This window comes from Gymnodraco acuticeps, unplaced genomic scaffold, assembly GCF_902827175.1.
Source record: "Gymnodraco acuticeps unplaced genomic scaffold, fGymAcu1.1, whole genome shotgun sequence".
NCBI lineage: Eukaryota > Metazoa > Chordata > Actinopteri > Perciformes > Bathydraconidae > Gymnodraco > Gymnodraco acuticeps.
In genome coordinates, this window is record NW_022992308.1 from 381,157 (window position 1) to 403,659 (window position 22,503).

The 22,503-nt window shown below is 40.9% G+C and overlaps 1 protein-coding gene across 10 annotated transcripts in view; it reads right to left on the bottom strand.

Moving 5' to 3' along the window:
* The window catches only part of diaph2 (diaphanous-related formin 2), a 402,550-nt gene that overhangs the window by 305,520 nt on the left and 74,527 nt on the right, over window positions 1-22,503 (bottom strand). For all 10 annotated transcript variants that reach the window (XM_034208121.1, XM_034208120.1, XM_034208122.1 and 7 more), the window contains one exon: window positions 4,970-5,109. In XM_034208121.1, the coding sequence (XP_034064012.1) occupies window positions 4,970-5,109 (140 nt within the window). The remainder of the gene's footprint in view (window positions 1-4,969; window positions 5,110-22,503) is intronic.

Genomic DNA, 22,503 nt, shown 5'->3' on the forward strand with positions numbered 1-22,503 from the left:
AACGTGATACCAAGTATAACAAAACTTCTTCAGTCACACAATACATGCACCTGATCCTTCTTTTTTACCTATCTAGAAAATAATATATATGTGTACGGTATTACACACAGCCAATCACCACAAGGGTTCAAAATGAATGTCCTCTACTGCAGCAGCTAACACTCATACAGTCTGTGTCGTGTTGACATTGAGCATGGCAGACATAAGCCATAATAATACGAATTTGAATACTTTCAAAATGTATTTGTGTCAAAGTCATTTGTTTGGAGAGGAATGATGATGGCATTTGCTGCTAGTGATAAGTGCTGTTGTTTATACTGTGGACAGAAGAGGCCAAATGAGGAAGAGTCGGGTATATAAGTGTAGAGTTTAGTGCTACTAATAAAAAAGCAATTTGTGCCAACGGAGTGTCTTTTTTTACACCTTTTAATTGTTTTGGATTTAAATCGTATCAGTTTGTGCCAGAGACATAAAATGTAATGATAATCAGGTACTGTCAAATATTTCCACCTTCCAGCTGGCAACTCAGTATTTGCAAGTTGTTTGATTATCAAGAAATGATTGTTGGGGTCATATAAGGGTTTATTTGACCGTATTTAACTATAATATACAATGACTATGAGATTAGGAAATGCTTTGAAGGGCTTCGCTTAACAATTGTACAGGGAGCACTACCACTGTACTTGGCAGAAACGTTGGTGTTTGTCAGTATGTTGCTTAATGCTTTATCAAGCTGTGCATTAGGACACACAGCCAATAGGGCACGCAGCTTTATGTTAGCAGGCATAGTAACTTCAAAGCTCATAAGAAAAACATTACTAGTGTTCCATGCAACCCTCAGTGCTCAGCTACAAGCATTCAAGTGAGAAAAGCTGGTGAGACTGATTCACTCAGAGACATCCTGTGTGGCAGAGCAGCAAGATCATCACAACAACCCACACCTTGAGTATTCAGAAACAGAGAGAAACTCTGGTGTCAGCAAATGTCTCCCGCCTCCATAAAGACCCCACAAGAAAATGCCCCCGAGTAAAGGTCTGACTTGTACCGTGAAGATTCCACATAATGAAAAGTGTGGAGCCCAGTTCAATTTTGCTTAAATATGTCTTCTGAGAGCTAGCAGATCTAATATGGAAGTCACTGTCGGGATTTGACGGAGCCATAGTGTAATGCCTTTGGGCTAAACATAGGGAACTGAAAAGCTGGGGCCATGGCTGTGTGCTCTGCTGCCCAAAACCACTATAACTACTCTGCTATTTTTATATTGGAAAGTTGATTGATGGAAGAACAGCTGAGTTAGATCAGAGGAAGTGAGCTTTAACCCTACTGCTCCTGACTGAATTCAGCAAATGAAGTTTAAAAGTAATGTATGCCATGTCATGCAAAGACAACATTTCAACTTACATGGTACAAGATAAGTAGCACTATTTCTGCCTCAGTTATATCAAAATGTATATGTTTTTGCCTATTGAGAATATATAATGTGCTTTCTAATAATGCGAGACTGAAAGCACAAATTGTGAAAAAAATGCTGCAGAGAAAAACCGCAGGATTTATCTCGCCCTAAATGAGAAATTTTAGGGGGGAGTAATTTTCTCTAAATTGTCATCTCACTTCATGTTAGAGGATTAAGAAATTAATGAAAAGTGGCTTGTCAATCTGACACTTCTAAATTAAGAAGAAAGTATCCAAATGACAAAATTAAAATGGGAAGAATGAAGTAGAGGATAAATAATTGGCGGGGTAAATTCTGACAGATAGAGAAGTGGAAAACATGGCAGCTGAGGAGAAGAGAGGGGAAACAGAGTAAGCAGCCGATGCTCCAGGCAATGCCATCTGTGGGTGGATCTGCAAAGGCTGCATGCCACACACCTGTGTGAAAGTGCCTGGAGATAAGGCCCTCAGCACAATGGCCCCATGGCCACCTGCGCTGCCAAACAGGTGCACAGCCCAGCCAATTAAACTATTAGACAAACACAGGCCTCTGGGAGCAAATTAGCAAGCTGCCCAAACATCAGAGGAAAAACAAAAAGGAATGGTAAGCAGTAACTGAGCGTGAACAACAACACTTTGATGGGGAGACTTTCATTTCAGTGTATAGAATTATGATCATGGTTTCTGATGTTTTTTATGTAATTATCAAATCATTGTTGAAAATGTCTCCATTGTCTTAACACAGGCCAGCTTTATATGATTGAAATAGAATGAAGATAAATATGCTCACCATGTGTTAATGGATCAGGGCTATATTTAGCTCAAATGTATCCAAATGACAATTAATTTAAAAATGTCTGCATGATGTGAGCCATAAGAAAAATACTATTTGTGTCTGACCAATGGCCCACTTGTGACAAAGCAGTGTTTTAACTAATTACAATGATACATTTCACTTGAAGTGAAGACAAAGTTATTTTTTACAAATATAAATTCAATAATTTCCTGCTTCGCTTTAGCTCTCATGCAGTACTTCTTCATTGCGTGTTGGTTGACGTGATGGATGAAATATCTGGGTCGAAAAATGTATTTATTAATATATTTATTTATCAAAAACAGTTTAGGACCATTCATCGATTTTACTGAGAATAACCGTCCGCTTCGTACTGCGAATTCCAGTGCTTAAATGGGTAAAAATACAGACTTGGTTTCGCTGACCTGTTAACCTTTGACAAACCGATAGTTTATTGGCCAAACACCAGCATTGCTTTTGGAATTTAAGTTTGTTCTCTGTAATGAGAAATCCTGCGTAATGCTATAGGAAACACCAGAAAGACACAAATAAATGGTAGGATATAATGCACAAACTACCAGTGTATCTTACATTTTGTACAGGCTTATTACTAGTCAGCTTTTACCGATGCTCATTAACTCGGGTCAAATACAAAAATTAAGTCTCCAAAATAGAATTATTCAAAAGTTGACCAGGGGTTAATTTTTAAAAGTTGTAAATTAAAATATGCATGAATGCACTGCACTGCTATCTACTTCATGGTTATTTTCTGTTTATGATAACATGGCGGACAAAGGTTACATTAACATAGTGGAGTCAGTAAACCAAATGTGGATTTCCTGTGTGTTGTGATCCATGACAATTAAGTGCATTCATATTCATTATGAGTAACCTTATCCATGCTTCAAGAAAACAATCAGTCCTTTCACCCAGGAGAGAAATAATGAAGGGTGAAAAGATGAGCAGAACACCTGTGTTAGTCTACATTCACACTATTCCTCGTCGCCGCACACACCCATAAGGTGGCTTCTTCCCTGCATGGACCTGACCATCCGTAGGAGGCGACACGTCCATGAAGCACTGGTCCTTTACATGCTGGCCAGAGGATCAGCCATTTGAAAACACACACAGTGCGAGTCTGGCCTCACTTACATCCCCTCGGCACCAGTTGGCCTTTCTGAGTGCAGAGGCTGACTGCCTGACGACCGGCTTCACAGCTCTGCGATCACTCCAGGGATAATCACTTAGCTAGTAAACTATACAACATATTACTATTTTTTCTGTGTTTATTGTGTTGCACTGTTGACTATGACTAATAAAAGCCTTGAACCTTGAAAAGATGCATGTATACTAAGCATGGTGTGGTTCACTAGCTATAACATTGTTATCTGACTGAATACATTTGAATATTTTGTAATTAAACATTACATGTGCATCCTGTTGGTCCTTAGTTTGCTCAGGAAGAAGAGCATTGAAAAAGGTCAGCTTTACCCTCATATGAATGGGTGTCTTGAGTGGTGAAGGTTTGTATGAAACTCTATAACTCTATATAATGCAGAGATGCAGCAGTAATGCTGGTATTAGCAAACAGATTAAATAAAAGCTCTTCTGGGGGCATGCTGGCGAGTCTATCTCTGTACCCAAGGTGAACATACAAAATAATTCCACTTATCCAGTGACTGTTTAATATGCACCATTCATTGATTCACATCAGGAAACATTTCCTCAACAGTGAGATGGTAAATCATTTAAAGGATCTGCTGTCACTAAGGGTTCTGCAGCACTAGTGGGACCAAATCAAAATTGGAGATCCCATTTAAAGAGAGAAGTCAGAGAATGTTGTTAGAAATTAGAGACGAGGTTTATAAAACCATTGAAATCTGGTAATGAAAGATTTTAGAGCCAATCAAGGCTGAGCAGGACAGAGCCGAATACAAAAATAATTTGTTGGAATACAGGTTTGGTTCCTAACAACTGGCCATTTTCCTTCTCCATGACTGTACGCTTTGTTTCAACTAACAGTCCAATGAGAGGCCTTTACATACATACAATTATTATTTAATCATTTCCAGCGGACACCTCCCTTGCTTAATGTCGAGTGACGTGATTTTCATTTGGATGAGTATTGCTTGAAAAATACATAGTATGATGATTCAATTTCAAGAGTACATTTCAGGTGCGTATACCTTAAGTTGCTAATGTACACCTACACAGTATTGCAATTCATCCTACTTTCATGAAGGTTACAAAGTTCAATTTGTATAGAATCTTTTTTAGAGAAGTGTTCATTCCACTGATAAAGTCGCGGTTGCTGATATACAAATACTGCTCAACAGAAACAAATATAAATAGCATTAGTAATTACTTTGCTTACAGCTTGTCCTTGCACTTAGCCACTTACTCTGAGCTTCGTCACTGTGCTTCACTCTACCAAACACACAACAAATGATCATTCTGTGCGTCAGGGTTTTCATTTGGTCTTTTGTGATGGTGGTGTATCACCTAAGTGCGTGCGTCAGCATCGTTGGTGTCTGCCATTAATGCTCTCTTTCTCCAGTTTTAAGCCATATTCCACTTTCTTAGATATTGATGGAACCGGATGAAAGATTTTAGTCTTCAGACGTCTCGATCAAAGACACAAGGTGAGAAACCACAGCCTTTAGTCCGTAGCCCATGAAAAGATCACTCCCAACATTCCCAGGCAAAGGCTAGTTTTGCAGTGTGTGAATTTGTTGAGTTACTAACCTGACAGGGTTACTTGTGAGAGACACTCTGAGCGACTCCAGGCAGTTGAGCAGCTTTTCTTCTGTGATGCCAGAGCGCAGCTCGTGGACATATTCTTGGGAGGAAAGTGTACTCTCATGCCTGCTGTTCCTAAGTCCACCCTGAAAACCAAATATCAAAAGTTTAGATTACAAACATACACTATATTACCTCGGTAGGTCGATCTAATACAAAAATGATAATCAAATACAAACGTGTACACAAAGGACGTCATCCATGCATGATTTGATGACAACCACATACTCAACAACAACATGAAGAGGACTTAATGTTAGTGAGGGTCTGGTGTTCTCAGTAGAGTTAGTTGTTGAGACGTGTTTTGACATATTTTTGGATTCTCACAATGCTAGTGATAAAAGCTGGCAAAAATGTCTGTGTTTTGGTAAAAGGACAAGTGAGCATCTAGTGATGTGTTGGCCAACATCAGTTTTTTCTCAATCAGCCAATATTGCAATGATGGACTATTCGCAGAGAGAGCCAAGCACAGCGGCAGCTCCTGCTTGAAATAAATGGATTCTTGTGTATAGTCTCCACAGAAGCCTCTAGGGACATGTTGCTACACTGATGCTTACACACTGAGACTACCTATTGGCAGCAATACACACACTTACACCCCAGCAGGGAAACAAACTCACTCACCCAGCACACACTGTAGACAACCCCGTGAATTACATTTAGCTGCAGCTTGATTCCAAAGCAGCAGAATGATTGAATATATGGCCTGACTTTGTTTTCGTGCAGGAAAACACATGACAAAAACCTTTTCAGGCAAATGTATGAATTCAACTTAATTATCTCTACTCCGACACATATGTGTTAAATTGGTATTTTTTTTGTTTGTGTCAAAATGAGCTACATTTTGGACGGGGGCTTTGTATAGCGACCGTACAAAACAAAATGAGGAAACTCTCTCTGCAAAACAACATCACAAGTTAAGCCGAGCCAGACTGCTAGACAAAATCATTTTCACTGTGATCATCCCTGGACTGCTGGTTCCCCACAAAGTGAGCTGTGCTAATAGGCAGTTTGGGAAGTAATAAGCTAGCTCATTTATCTGGAGAAAAGAGAGGCCTGCTGCTCTCCTGCAATGCACAGTCAACATGAAAGAACCATATTGTTCGGTTGAAAAAAGCAGAGGAAGTCTACAGCGAAATGCCAATAACTATGTGTTGTAGGTTTTAACTGATCTTAGTTTGATTGGTTCAAAAATGTCAAATAGTGTTTTCTTGAAGGCTGCCGTAGGATCATCAATCTGCTATCTTCTACGTCTTGTTTATTATTGACAGTGAAAATGAAAAAGCAAACAGCCATTATTGTCTTAATGAGAGGGGTTTTTGTAAGGCACATCAAACTGAAATAAAACAGAAAAACAAAGATCTATTCTGTTCTACTTAAATGTCTCTGTTCTTCTTGGTGTGCACAGATGAACCAATATTGCAGTTTTCTATTATTAGTAGTGGCATGGTTTTTATACATTGTGTCTGTTCTGCTATTGTGATACTAACACTACCAAAAAAGTTAGACAGTATGCTTTCACACAATTGTTTTTGCTTAATAGCTAAATGGTGCAATGAATCAATGTTGTGTGATTCTTGTCTTTTCTCTACCCTTCTCATCTTGATCTATACGTACTTATGCCATTCATCTTTTTCTCAAGCACCGTTGGGTGAATGTTAAGGAGTGTCTGACTAAGCTTTTAGAAGGCTGAAGGTAGTTTTATTACACCATAGGGAGAGGTAAGAATCCTTCTCCTTACATCTATATTTTTCAACTATTACAACCGGGCCCTTTCGTGCAAAATTCTGACCAACACCATTTTCACTAGTTTTTACAATTGACCATGAAAATAATGAAAATTGTAAAGACCAAATTTCAACTGTGTGAAGGCTCAATAGTCTGAGCAGAAAGAAAGACGGTGAACTCTCTGGGCTTATGAGTTTTCAAGGTTCAACTAAGACGGTGATGTAAAACTTTAAATTCCTGAGAGGAACTGCTTTTTTTCAGAAACGGACTATTGACAGTGCACAAAAGACCTGGCAACGCAGTGCTTTCAGAAAGTTTTGCTGATGTCTGAGCACTTCCCTGGGAGCAATGTTCGCCAAATTCAGTTTCTTGGTGGCAGTAGTGCTGGTTATTCCAGTATTCAGGGTGAAGGTAGACTGCTCCACCTAACGGTTAGTTACATAGTTCAGTGGTGGGTTTCATTCAAGTCTGAAGACCAATGGCCTGACATTTAGCAGAGGCTTGACTTGGTTGGAGAGCTTAATAAAATGTTCTCAGCAGCTTTGTCTGCGGCTGTGGCTCAGTGGATAGAGTGCTGGACTTCGAATCAGGGGGTAGCAAGTTCGAGTCCCACTGCAGTCAGCATGTCGTTGTGTCCCTGGGCGAGACACTTCACCCCAAAATTGCTCCTGTGGGGATTGCCCACAGTACTGTCGCTAAGTAAGTCGCTTTGGATAAAAGCGTCTAACAAATTACATGTAATGTAATGTCAAGGACAGCTTGCAACATTGAGCATGTAGACACCAGTAATTAGTCAACTATAAATGCATGCACTTTAGGCAGGGTAATAGGGCCTCAATAACATCTATTTGAACACAAACAGTAAAAGAATAATTGCAAATCACTGCAACTCTATATTTGTATATGGCTGATAAGGTGGCTGCATTTTCAGTTTGTCACTTCCTCAATAATACAGAGCATTGTGAGAGGAAAACACATCGCCCACTTTGTATTTATCTTCTTACTTCCAAGCAGTTCCCAGCAGGCATTGCACTATGTCCAGAAAAGCTATGGCTCTGGTTTCACCGCATGCTCTGACCTCTGGAAACCAAAGACACTGACCATAAACTGCTTTTTCATGACCATAGCCCAAATCAATGGAATCCTTTTGGGATAATATCAACATTACACCACCACACTGGCAGTAGAGAAACAATCTGAGGATTAGACGGAGGTGGGCATTACCTGCTGGCTACTGTGTAATAGAGTTTCCCCCCTTCAGGCTCACAAAAATGGTCAACAGAAGAAAATTGTCAGAAAAGAGGCCCCAGAGAAAAGCACCAAGGGAAGATGGAGGGATGAGGGAAAGAGATGTTGTGAGTAGGGTTAGGAACCGAAACTCGGTTCCAGATGAGAACCGATAAGAAAATGCCGGGTACCGGGTACCCATACAAAATACACAATTTCAGTTCTGCTTAACGGTTCCTAAACGCGGTAGACCCTGTATTCCACCGGGTCCGTCTGCGCCGCAGCGACCCGGTGTAATCAGCGGCGGACTGGCCATCTGTGTGTTCTGGAGAATCACAGAACGGCCGGTCGTCAGCGGGCCGTTGACGGCCGGCTTGGTTCGCTGACGGCCGGCACCGCCCTTCATTTTTTTAAACGGCATCATGTAAGTTGCGCTGACAGGCGACAGAGGTCCACAGTTGCCCCGCAGCGAGGCTCCCCCCGCCCTCCCGTAGACATTTCATGAGCTCAGTCACTTCATAACACCAAAGATGGGTCGCGGTAAACGCTCTGAAGTGAGGCTCCACTACACTAAAAAAGAAAAAGACAAGGCACAGTGTAATGCCAGTTAATAGCTTGCCACAGGCATAGCTCCGTTAAAATAAAGCACAGCTATTGTGCAATACATTTGTATTGCATGTATATTTTTTATTTGTAAAAATGTCAGTTAAAGCTTAAAAGAATAAAGATATTTTTGTTATCTAAACGTTTGACCTCTTTCTTTTACAATTTTGGAATCGAAACGGGGAATCGATAAGAACCGGAATCGATAAGCAGAACCGGAATCGGAATCGATACATTTCAAACGATACCCATCCCTAGTTGTGAGGGGAGGTGTGTGATGAAGCAGTTAGAAAAAGTGAGAGAAGCAGAGGTAGTTTGAGGGAGAAAGTAGGGTTTGGACACAAAAAGAAAGAGAAAGAATATGGAGGAGGAAGAGCAGGGTGGAGAGATAGAGCACCAAGAGACAACCTCAACAGTAGAGGACAGACACAGCCATTTGACCACGGCCTAGAGCCTCATCTCCTGCCGCTTATTGAATCCCCTATTTGTCGATAACAGTATTTCCTGCCAAAGAAAATAGTGCTGGGAGCAATTACTTCAGCAAGCCTGTCAATTTCATTTTGGGGGGTTAGGGGAGCATTGAGGCTCATTCCCTCCTCCTCGATCACCTCTGTCTGCCTTTCTCTATGCCATGGGGAGTGACAGAGTGCTGTGCTTTCTATCGAGGGCAGGGCAGGGAGACAATGCCAAGGCGGCTGCACCTCCACATGTCATCTTCACCTGTAATGAGCCTATAACAAGCTGGCAGCTTCCTCAGTGCCTAGTTCTCGGTACACTCGGGCCAACTGATAGATACATTATTCAGCTTCTTTGTCAGCTTACTGGAAAAACCACATGGCGGCAATGTGTCTGGCCTGGAAGCCGTAGCTGGGAGATAGTTGATTGCTTCTTTCGTTCAGTCTGCCCTGCTACATCTCTCTGTCTCTCAGACATATGCATACTGTATTTGCAATTTTATGAACAATGTTTAGACAACATCTGTTGTCGGCGTGATCAAGAAATGCAATTATAAAGTGAAGCAAGAACAGGAGAACATCTCTCGTGTCTCTGTAATTCATCTCAGTTTGAGATTAACATGGTACAATGATTTCTTTAGATGCCTTGTATAAAAGTCATTAAAAGCTTTGTGTCTGAATGTATTTGGTTTCTTTAAAGCAAAATCACCAAACAAACCCTGACCCCACTGTACTAATTCAATGTTGTGACTCATTGCAGCACTAAACGCTATTTTAACAAGGGCACGGATGTTGCAGCATGTTTATTCTGAAGCCTTATTTTAAGGAGAAGCAGAAATGTATTAACCAAGAGTGTAGAAAGAAACAACTCTGTCTATTTACTGGTTATTTGAACTTGAGAGTCTGAATGAAACTGTTTTGTAAAGAATGTGTTTGAGTGAGAGAGGGTTTGCTTTAACTCATTCAACCTTTCCTGAAATTCAATGTGACTAAGGACACATGAAGGTTAACAACAACACCTTGCAGGTTGGACCAGCAGAAATAACTGCATAAGAGGAAAGAGTGATAGGCAAGAACACATGTTTGGGTGTGTTAGGCAAAGAATGGGCATTGAAGGGCAGTTTTAGGAAACCCAAGTGCATTCAAATGTTTCACATAATATCCACAACCCTGTTCTTGAGAGGTAATATAACCAGACATATTGAGACACGCACCCCCGGCTCCCATCTCACGTTTAAAAAATGCCGGACAAAAAATAATGAAGAATCTAATTGTTATTTCTTTGTGTGTAGTTAATGAAAATTACTAAAGCAGCCTACTGCTCATTGTAAAAAAAATATATAGATACAATCTGAGCAATTAGTGCATATCATGCTGTATGATAGCCACGTTACAACTTAATTTCCTGCTCATTAGTGGTTGGTAGATTAGTTGAGAGGAGAGATACTGCAATAATTGCTAAAAGACAGTCAGGTAGATCCAACTGCCACACGTATTACCCTTTCCCCTATGATACAAACATGACCTATGAACAGCGCTGTCAACACAACTGTGTAGAGAAATAGGGTTTGCACACAACACACACACACACACACAGACCCACACGTAAGATATGTTATAAAAATTAGAAATCTTACATTTAACACAATCTAAAAGTTGCCATGTGTTGGTGGCAGTGGTGGTTAAGGTCAAAAGCAACACGGATCAGTTGAGATGCTGGTTGGCTGGACAATGAGTCCTGCTGCAGGCTGATAAGACATGTCATCTAGCCAGCAGGGCGCAGGGCTCCCAGCTCAGTGGGGGATTTCCCAACAGACCATGTGGCCAAGCAGTTCACCCCTTCCTCTCTAATTCAGTCCCTTTACTCCTCTTTATTCTCCCAATTCTGTTTTCCTATCCGTCTGTCCACTGAGAATAGTTTGAACTCTGGGTGACAGCCAAAAAAAGATGTGTACATCTGTAAGCACTGTGTGCATTTTTCTTCTTTTTGTATTTAGTTTATTCCATTATCTTCTGCCTGGTGGGGCCAGAAAACTAAATCTACAAACCTCTGTGTTCCCTCATGTCTGCACAACACGTTGCTGATAACACGGACACAATTAGGCCTACAACATTCTCTTCATAATCAGGGTGGTGGCATTACATCGTGTGTCAGACAAGACAGGCACACAACAACAGAGAGGCAAACTGTGAAGAAAACAAAAAGAAACAATAAGGTAATAGGCTGGAAACAGCATGAAAATAACACTGCAGGGTTCACTTTGTAAATAATACTGGGCAGTGGCCAAGGCATCATGGTGAGTGTGTTTGTGTGTGTGGATCCTAAAGGACCAGAGGAAGAACACCCAGTGACAAAAGCAACCACAAAAACATGGGGATATGTTTATATTCCTATTTGTATTTCAAACACAAGCAGTCCCACAATAATTTGTAAGGGTGACTCAATAACCAGCAGGGATATGCTACATTTGTGTCTATGTGTATATGTGTATATGTCTGTGTCTGCGTCTCTGTGTGTGCGTGTGCATGTGCGTGTGTGTGCATAAATACACTAAAAGGTCACGTATAAATATGGGGTAATATAATGAGATGTATTTGTTCAGAACTAGAATTTATATGGGAATATGTTTTTTGTAATAAAGCCAGGTCATGTACTTTTAAACAGAATGCATTGTCCTGTGGTGATAACTAAATGATTCTTCTGTTCTTACTGAGAAGTGGTACATGTCTTTACACATCAACACATTCAATAACAATAATGGACAAAGACAAATAAATGCATTTTTAAGCCCTATCAACAAGAACTACATCTGAAAAGCTAGATTTAATACATGTTATCTTTGACTACATTTGGATCACAAATAATACAATTGTCTTGAGTATGTTGTTATGAATTGTATGTGTTTTCATAATGCAAGAGAAGGTCTTCAAATTAAAAAATAAATCAATGTGGTTACCTTAGTTTTTTGACAACAAATTCCTAACTACATTGTATTACATGGCAACTGTTTGGCAAGTAATAATAATGATGAAACATACAGTATGTAGCACTTTTGTTTGAAACTTCCTGCTACTTAAATACTACCAAAGTCAAGTAGAAGTTGTTTCAAGGTTAACTTGTTTGTGAAACTTCCACTTTGACACCTACGTGACAAACAACAAGGGTGAATGTGTTCACCTTCCTCTCTTCACTTTGGCTGACCCACAGCAGACAGTTCATGCCTTGGACACTGACACACGGACACACACACACACAGGGACACACACACAATGTCCGTGTTTCTGGCTGTGCCCCAGATATGGACAAGGGGGAGGGCAGGCCAACAGGCAACGTCAGCAAACTCTCCTGGCTTTAATCCCACTGAAAGTTGACCAACAACGTACTATCATCAGGCTTTCAAAAAGTAACTGAAAGATATTCACAATGATAGAACATTCCGCTAAGGCGAGACACTTGCATGACCCTTGAGGTACAGCAGTCTCGATCAGTTAAGTGAGGCTAAAATCAAAAACTCTACTTCCTGACAAAGTGAAGCTGAAACTATCACTCATCAAAATTCTACATAAAAGGGCCAACCAACTGAACCATTGTAACTTTTAACCAGAGGAGACTGTAAGATGGATATTAAACAGCACAGTTTTGGAGCTGCTACGTGATCTGCTGCTTAAAGAGGGAAATTACGCCCTGGAACCTTAATGCCAGTATACACTTTGGGTCAGAACTTTGGCCTTGACTTATTGATTCTCACAGAGCTGTTGGACAGCTCAAAAAGCCTTTTCGCATCCGAATACAAGTTACACTGGTAACACACTCAACCCCTGGAGCACAAACACACACATACACAGCCACACACACTTGGGGTTCAAGACTGTGTTTAAGAATGTTCGAAAATGTAACTCAAATAACTCAATTACTCTTATTTGTAAGTACCATGTTTCATTTGTGTGTATATGTTTAACGAAAGTCCATTCATGCCACAGCTAATTAATGTCTGACAAGAGGAAAAGCTGTAAAGCTTGAATTTCAGAATAGTGTGTGTATGTGCACATATTAAGTTTTACTCGCATTTTAGTAGGTGTGTTATTTTGTGCCTGTGTTGGTACATGAACGTATTTTGGGTTTTGTTTGTGAGTAGTGCAGAATATTCCTCTGAGCAGTTCTCCCTGACTTGTGTCTGCACTGAATTTCAACGACACTGCTATAAAGATAGGAGCAGATGTCAGCCAGCTCGCTGAAAGTCAGGTAGAAGAGAGTGAGAAAAGTAGGCTAGAGTAGAATTGAGTGCACACTCTCTGCAGAAATAAATCTTAAGTTTTGAGTTCACTTGCAGCAGTGTCACACAAGAAAACTACTATTCCTTGCTGTGAAGATAAAAACACCAACATACATTTAAATAAAAAACAAGAATGCTAACAGACTGAAAGTCAGATGATGGATAGGTATTGTTAGTTAAAGCTCAGACAACAATATGGAGATGTGTAGACCCCCACCTCTTACCCATCCAAAAAATAAGCCCTTGTATTGATTTACCCACCATGCTATCATGATAATGCAATTCAACATTGCTCCAATCAATTACAAATCAGCAGGTGGCTCAATGCTGTCTCACAAGTTCCCTGATATGACAAAGACATACAGTGTTTCATATGTAGATTAAGTGAGAAAGTACTCAAATATCCATGGTTATCTGAAAATGACAAATGAGGACAAACCTGAAAAGCATTTCAATCTACTTTGACGCTTCGTTCCCACTCATGTACTCTCATTGTTGTGATAAGGGGGGGGTTTAACAAGTGAGCTGTTAAGCAGGGTAAGTCACATAGGATCTAATTTAACTTTGCAATGAGGTCTCTGCTGCATTGATTGCAGCGTGAAGGCCTAATGAACCGTGTGCTCTTGTTTTCAGCTCTGGGAGTTGGGGTATGAAGCCAAGAGCTGCAACTACTGACTAAAAGTTTGGGGAAGGAATACAACAAATGTTTGGAAATAAACAAACAATGAATAAATGAGCACAAGTACTGACACTGGTTTCTAATATGAGTCCTGTTGGATAATCCTTCTTGGCTGACCCTCTCTATAAGGGACTAGCCTTGATAAATCATACATAGTGCAAACAGGCAAAGGGGGCAAAAGGTCCAGGTCATTCCGATAGTCTTTTCTTCTGCTTTGCTTTCCCAGGTGATTCGGCTGAATAACATTCCTAGTTCATAGAATAAACAACACCTCAGTACCCTTTGTTGACTTAAAAAGTTGCGAGAGATTATGTGTATGTCACAATTTCAGAAAACAGATCATGAGTAGAACCCTCCACTAGTGAGAGGAATGGGATTAGGTTTGTTTAGACACATTTGTAATAAGTTATTGAGGCAGGCAAGCCTCAATAACTTCTCTGATGTTCTGCTGCACACGTATCACCATGGTGGCAGGTGAGTTTGTCTCTACCATCAATAGAGAGCATTTGTAATTATGCATTATATCATCCCCACAAAAAGCTTTCTCTTATGATTAGCTGAGGCGTGTAATTTGCAGATCAGCTTTGGTTTCTCTGCGGTTAGTGGGTTCACATCTTGGTGTTGGCCTTTTGTTGGGCTCCTTGTGAAACTATGTGAGGTTAATCAAGCTCTGATACCTTAGCCTTGGCCTTTTGCCCCTACTACTGCATGTGAGGGTGCTCCGATGGTGATCCACACTCTTGCATGACCAAAGGTCAACAGCAGTCTTGTTGTTGTGTTGGTTCCACAGGAGGAAGTACCTAGTTTTTCCTATACAGCCTCGTACTGGAAAAAACCTGATTTCGCTATAACCCTTAATTTTTGTGCAGACAGAGCCCTATAAACTTTTATCTTGACTTATAAGCAGTGTAACATTTGAGTATACTGACTTTATTATTTAGTACACTCCACCACAGCTTGACTGGGCATGCCTATATAGTCAGACAGAGTGGTGCTCATTGAAGAAATGGAGCAATTTGTAACCTTCCTTACTTAACCCCTGCTCCTGAAATAGTGTGCACCCTTATCAGTACAGCACACACAACCCATCATGCCCTAGTCATCCTCTCTAACCTGAGAACAAACTGCCCAGAATGTGCAATACATAAAAAAGAGGAAAATAATAGGCAGGACAAAAACTCGGCTCAGGTAAACATGATTTGGCAGGGACATTAATGATGGCCAATCCCTACACAGGTTCTGTGGGCAGATTCTGATGGAGGGGACAAGCATGATTTACGACAATGGCAGTCCAGGGAGAATGGAGATGGGCCTTGCCAGGAGCAGAATGGCTGGTATGCGAGTGTGTTTGTATCTGTGCTCATGTTTGTGTTTGCAGTACTGACCCTCAACTTGGACAGCATTGTAAATGGGAGTAGACTGAGCTCTGACCAGGTAAACACACAAGATGTGGACACAAATACCCACACATACGCTGTTCGCACACGTCCAATATCACAAGGAAGAGCTCTGCATTTCCTGAACCTCAAAGCTGTGGGTTGGGTACATTGGATTCAGTTATTATTTCCAAGGCGGTCAGCTTTGATCTCCTTCTCATGTCTGTATTGGGGTCGTCTCATCTCTAATAACCACAGATACATTTCCTCTCCTCTTCCCTGTTAGCTAGATAAATAGGATTTCAAATTGTCTGGTGCTACCCCATCAAAAGAAAAACATGATCTATCCAATATCTTCCCATGAAATCTCATACTGAAATATTATCCTCTCATCACAGACAGCACAGCTAACAGATAAGGGTGAGAGAGGTGATCTGCGCTGAAAGTGAAACACGTGGTGTATGTGAGAAGGAGGTGATAGTGTGTGCATGGCCGTGTATTTCTGTCCTTTTAAGTGTGTTTGTGTGCATGTACATAGAAAGTGATATAGATGTAGATGCAATTGCAATGTGATTTCAGCCATTTATATGTTTGTTTCAAACCTGAGGGGGCTCCCCTTCTAATCTAGCAATATTGTATTAATTCATATTGAGGTCACAGGAAGAATAAAACATTTCTCCTAATTCAATTCAATTCAAAACCTTTATTTATCCAGGTAAAATCCCATTGAGATCAATGATCTCTTTTTCAAGGGAGACCTGCAGCAGAAGGTTCCACAAGAAGACATACAAATATAAACAACAGAACAACAAAAGGACATCATACAGCAAAATGTACAGGGATTACAATTTACATATTTAACCACATGTACAGGTACCAACAGCATCTGATTTTGTAGCATCCAACCGAGCTTTAAAAACATGTAGTGGTACTAGCTTGGTAATTTTCCATTCTTTTTGCAGACTGTTCCATGTTAGTGGAGCTGCACATCTAAAAGCTTTCTTCCCTAAGACAGTCCTAGCACTTGGCACATTTAATAAAACCACAGCATGCGATCTCAGGCAATAAGTACTTTCAATTCGCAGAGAGATCAGGGAGCAGATATAAGATGGTAGTTTATCCAACATGGCTTTGTAAATGAAAAAGTACCAGTGACTGAGTACAGTAAGTGATGGCATAACCGCCTTGGTATACAGGGTACAGTGATGCGTAAGTGCTTTACAATTTGTCAAAAATCTCAGTGCACTGTGATACGCAGCATCTAACTTGCTCAGGTAATTGGCAGGTGCATTCATATATAACAAATCACCATAATCCAGCACAGGTAAAAAGGTCACAGTGACTAGCCTTTTCCTGGCCTCAAGCGAGAAACAGGACTTATTTCTGTAAAAGAAACCTAGCCTAACCCTCAGCTTTTTAAGCAGGTTATTGACATGAAGTTTAAAAGTGAGACAGTCATCAAGCCAGATACCCAAGTATTTGTAACAGGTAACCACTTCAAGTTGTATTCCTTGCGTAGTTACAATATCCAAAGCAGTCTCTGGTGTATTTTTAGCTTTAGCTTTAGAAAAGAGCATTACCTTGGTTTTATCCACATTTAAAAGAAGCTTAAGCTCAGAGAGCTGAGCCTGAATAATGTTAAAAACAGCCTGTAATTTAACAACAGCCTCGTTAATCGAGGGACCTGCACAGTACATAACGGTATCGTCCGCATAAAAATGTAAGGTTGCTCCTTCCACATTTTCACCTAAACTATTAATATAGATAGAGAATAATAGCGGACCTAAAACTGAACCTTGTGGTACACCATTAGTGATGTTTAGCCACTCAGAAGACAGCCCATCAAACTGAACACATTGGGACCTTTCAGAGAGGTAGTTTACAAACCACCCTACTGCATGGCTGGACATGCCTATACTGACCAGCCTTTGCTTCAAAATGTGATGATCGACAGTATCAAAAGCTTTGGATAGGTCAACAAATAGAGCTGCACAACTCTGCTTATGATCTAATATCCACTCTATTAATTTGTCTCCATCTGCGGCCAATTCAATAGCAGTAGGAATACCTATTTATCATGATGTCTTTGTCCAGGCCCTGCCTAATAATGGAGGGAGGGATCTTTAAATGCCCATAAATGTAGGCTTCAAACTTGAGAGAAAGACCTTGCATCAGCACAGCAACAGCTAAATGAACTCTCCCTCAGGTTGGGCTCGACTACTCCAACAAAGCAAGATTAATTTGCCTGTTGAATTGAGGCCGAGGCCCCAGCCATGGCACGCTGCCTAGCTGATGTTGTGCAGGTGCAGTGGTGCCTCCCATGCACCAGGAACATTGGTATAATGTCAACAGTGCAGTCATAGAGGTGGAAGCCGAGACTGGATTCGACATATTTTGTGAGAAGAGGAGATTCAGAGAAAGGATGTATAGATAGTCAATGAATAAGTGGCTTTACATATATGCAGCTAAATACAGAGCGTACACATTTTATCCGTGATATGGGAAAAAGATATGCATACCATGCCAAGCCAATGCAAATGTCAAGATTAATAAGAACTAGAACAATGAAGCTCTTCTCAGGTAATATGGCAGAGGGGACAATTCATATTACATTGAGTAAAAGACTATTATTATTATTAGGTATGGTAAAGTTTGTTAGGATATGATTAATTAAAAGGATATTGCAAATCCAATATCCCTGAAATATATCAATATTAAGATTTACAATAAAACTGATGGACCATTCCACACGCCAAAAAAATTAGGGATATACAAAAGACATTATGTGACCTTGGGTGAATTCATTAAAAACTTGAACCTGCGCAAAATGTGAGATGAGGGTGCAGCTAGCGAGACTCTGCTCTTGAGAGGGAGAGTAGATCAGCAAGGATGAAATGGGAGAATGTAATTATTTCAATAACTGCAGTCCACACACAGACGCACATACACACACACACATGGCGTTTGTCAATGCGTGTCAGCTAACTAAACTATTTGAGACACTATGAAGCTGTATCTTTTGCAGAGGCCACTACAGTGCTAGCCTCTTCTTTCCCCAACCTTTGACAGGTGTGACCTTTTGGCTGTGCTGGTAGCGGACATTCTCGCCCCCAGACAGTAGGCCCGGATTAGTCACCATCTCTGAGGATTATGACGCCTTGCACGAATGCACATGTGAGGCCCAAGCTCTCTCCAGCATGGCCGAAGGGCCTGCAGTGAAAAATAGAACACCTAATGCTGGGAGATAGAGACATTCATCAAAGAGCAGGGCCCTCCCTGCCTGCCGCTTTGTGTGCTGCCTTTACTACTTATTCTCTATTCAGTACTGAAATGCAGAAACAACTCACCTATTGGAGAGTCATAAAAGAGAGATGAGGAGTTTTATTATTATTGCCGTATGATTATAATATTATTGTTAGGCTTTCTTTTTTTTCCCCAAAAGAGTCCCTTGCTTTTTTTACAACCATTCACATACTTCAAGTAATCTCTCATGTTTAGAATGAAATAAGGATATCATATTCTCATAAGGGTAGACATCAACAGATAGAGGCATGTAGAGCTTCTTCACCACTTGATGCAGCACAGTGGGGTGCCTCCATTGGCCACCATATGAATGAAATTTGCAGGAAGACCTGAGAATACCAGGAGGGGGGTCACAAAACACCCTGGGAAATGGTAGTCATGCCAACAGGCACAGAGCAGCAAGACCAGTTAACCTCTGCAGTGACTGCTAAACCCTGGGGTACAGCTTGGTAATGACATCTCTTCCTATACTTATTTGCTCCATCACTGCATTCCTTATTGTTGATCTTGGCAGGACATGGAGGAATAGGGTACATGCTGCCCAATGTGTGCTCACGCCAAAATATAACGGTACAAAGGGAAAGGCTGCTTTCTCTTAATTTATTCAAATTCAACCCTACCAACAAGGGCTTAGCATGATACTGGGAGGGGGCTGGCTATTGAAAATAACAAAGCCTAAAGGTTCTGAGCCATGGGATTTCTGCATTGCATGGAAGACATGGTAATGAGAGCAAACTTCGGGAGCAAGGACTCTAGATAGCTCTGGAACAGAGAACAAACATTGAGATCCAGAAAATATCAAATTGTTCCCCAACACATACGGTGTATATGTAAAACGAAATAATTGTAATAGTACACTCTGTGTCTTGTTGAAATGACAATAAAGTATGTCTATGTCTATGTCTATATGTTATTCTCTCAAATAATGACCACTCAACACTTCCAATTGCAAATGAAATCTACAGCTTCAATTTTGACTCTTCTTGATGTAAGAATTGGGTTCAAAAATGTATGTTGACAAGCAATGGCCCAAAAGATTGGGCTTCTTTCTGTGGGTAAAGGTGATTTTTCACACGGAGCATGTACATAACAAACACAGCAGACTATGCCAAAGGCTAGCCGGCAGGATTTCATATACACACACACACACACACACACCATATATCTAACACCACAGCTCCAGGTGCCTCATGGGGCCACTGCCTTCCTTCATCCCTCCATCTATCTACCCATAGCCCCATCTCACTGATCCTCATGCTCTCTCAAAACCTGAGGTTTAGATAGGCCCTCAGTGTGAGAGCTCCTGCTGTCATACATATTTCTTAGAAGAGTAATAGGAAATAGGAAAACAACTGAATGAGGCAATACTAAAACAATAGTTCAGCAGTGTAAAAGTACAACATTTTTTACTTATTGTTGTTTATAGTTAACAACCCAAGAAGAGGGACTGTATAAGTGTAAACGTACTGTTTCACTAATACAGTAGGAGCAGACACACTGCGGTGCTATTTCATGTACCCAAAAGTGACTGAACATTGCATCAGGCATGTAGATTGTGTTTGTGTATGTGCCGCGGTGTGTGTGTTTGCTGCCAATGCCAAGGGCCTCTCAGACGTGGGGGGCAAAACGCTCTTTGAGAATGGGATTTAGTAACACACAGGCAGCTCTGGCATGGCTGCTTCAAAGCGGAGGCAGGCAGACATTTATTTCTGTACATTTGTGTGTTCATGTGATTGTGTGTGTGTGATGTACGTTTTCTCATGGATAAACCCGCTGCTGCTAGAGAGACATTTCATTTGAAGAGCTTCCCATGGTAGTACCACCACACACCCTTGTGAAGAAAAAACAACATGCTTGAAGGATATCTAATATTGCAAATGTATGTCAGACAACAAAACTAGAAAACAGAGCATGAGGGGGGGACTAAGAGGATGAGGTTTGGAGTATGACTAGGTGAGGCATCTCCACTTTAAATGAACTGGTAATTTCCCCAATGCCAATCCTGTCACGAGACAATAGCATAAGATGCTAGCTCTATCAGAATATGCAGCGTTTGTCAAATTGTATAAAGACAAAACAGATGCAGAAAGATATCACCAGTTGAGAACTTTCAGTTTGCCTCATCTCCCCCACAAAGACACTTATACACATGCATAAAATAATGTTTGTGGTGGGCACGTTATGTCATCTGTGTATGTCCGAACCATGTCTAGTCAAAATGTAGATGTATGAGTAGACAGGGGTAGATGTGTATTTTTCCAGTGGTGTCCCTTGCAACACCACTTCAACAAAATATTCCATATGAGAAGCACAAGCTACTGGTATCTGACTTTCAATCATGCCAGTGGGTAATAGAACATGAACATATTACTTGCCCCAGAATCACACAGCATTTCATCTCATTCCATTTGGTTTAGCTGACCGTAACTCTGTCTGGTTCCACTACCCCTGCCAGTCACTACAGACTGATACGCCACCTCCAAGAGTCTGATGAATAGGCAGAGATTGCTCAGACTTTTGCTCGGAAGGCTACTCTCTGCCAGACAGCCAGCCACCCAGAAAGCCAAGTTAAAAGATTTATAATTTGATCTAAAAATTAGTTATCTAAATGTGCCTGGTAACAGGGACAGGATTTTATGATTTCCCATACAGACATGTTTGGGCTGTCTGTAGACTGACAAGGATAAAAGTGAAATGAAGGAGTCTGCCAAGATACCAACCATAAAATTCCATCAGCCAGAGGACTTTACTGCTCCGGGCCCTCACCCAATGGGCAACAGGAGACAGAAAGAGGGAGACAAAGAGAAAGGGAGAGAGAGAGAGCTATGAAGAGGAACCAGATGGGAAAAGGAAGAGGATTTACGATGGGTTACGGTCTCCCTTTAACCCCAATATTTGCTAAGAGGAAAAGGGATGGTGAAATTGCATTACGGGGGCTGTGATCAATAACCACAAATATGAAATAGCCCCTCAGTCCTTCTGCGTATACACACGGCTTTATGTGGAGCAACACCACTTAGTGCTAGCTTTAGCCGGTGTATTGATGACAGACGTGATCCTGACGCAATCATGTGCTACTGAGCATCATGGCCCTGCCTTAACTTCCTCTACCACAGGTCACTAGCGAAATACTATAAAACCAAAGCACACAGTCAACACTAATGAGAGGAGACATATTCCAAGTGGAGCTGGTGACAGCAAGTGTATCAGCAGCTTTTCCCACCACTATCTGCCCATCAGTGGGTGAGCAAGGCCATGCTGGAGATTAGGTTTCAAGAGAAATGCAGTGAGTGAGTATGACTTGCCTGTCACTGCATCTACAAACACCTCAGAGAGTTGTCACAATAATGGAATTTTGGTTTGGAAGGATGGTGGTAGCAGTGGGAACAGAGCACAGAGATAAACAAGAATATAGGCTCAGCTGCCAGTGCAGATGTGAATCGAGAGGGACACTAGATTATCAAATGTAACTCTACATCAGTAGAAAAACATCAGTTCTACAATTTGTTCTGGATATCATGATCATAAGGTGATTATGCAGCCTTCATTTTACAGGTGTCTGTATTGGCTAAACTTCACAGATCACATTTCTGTTGGACCCAACTCTAAACACGTCTGCCATGAAACCAATAGCAGAATCAATTTGTCATCGTGCAACATGCAGAAGCAAGGGCTCAAAGCAGCTGTTCTAACCTCTGAGCTGGGTCCATTTTCACTTCCCTATCCATATTTAATTTCAACATGTGTAAGACTTCATATTGATTTAGTTGAATCACTTCATAACACAATCTACAGAAATATAGATTGGCTAACTTTTTTTACCCTGTGCATCTCT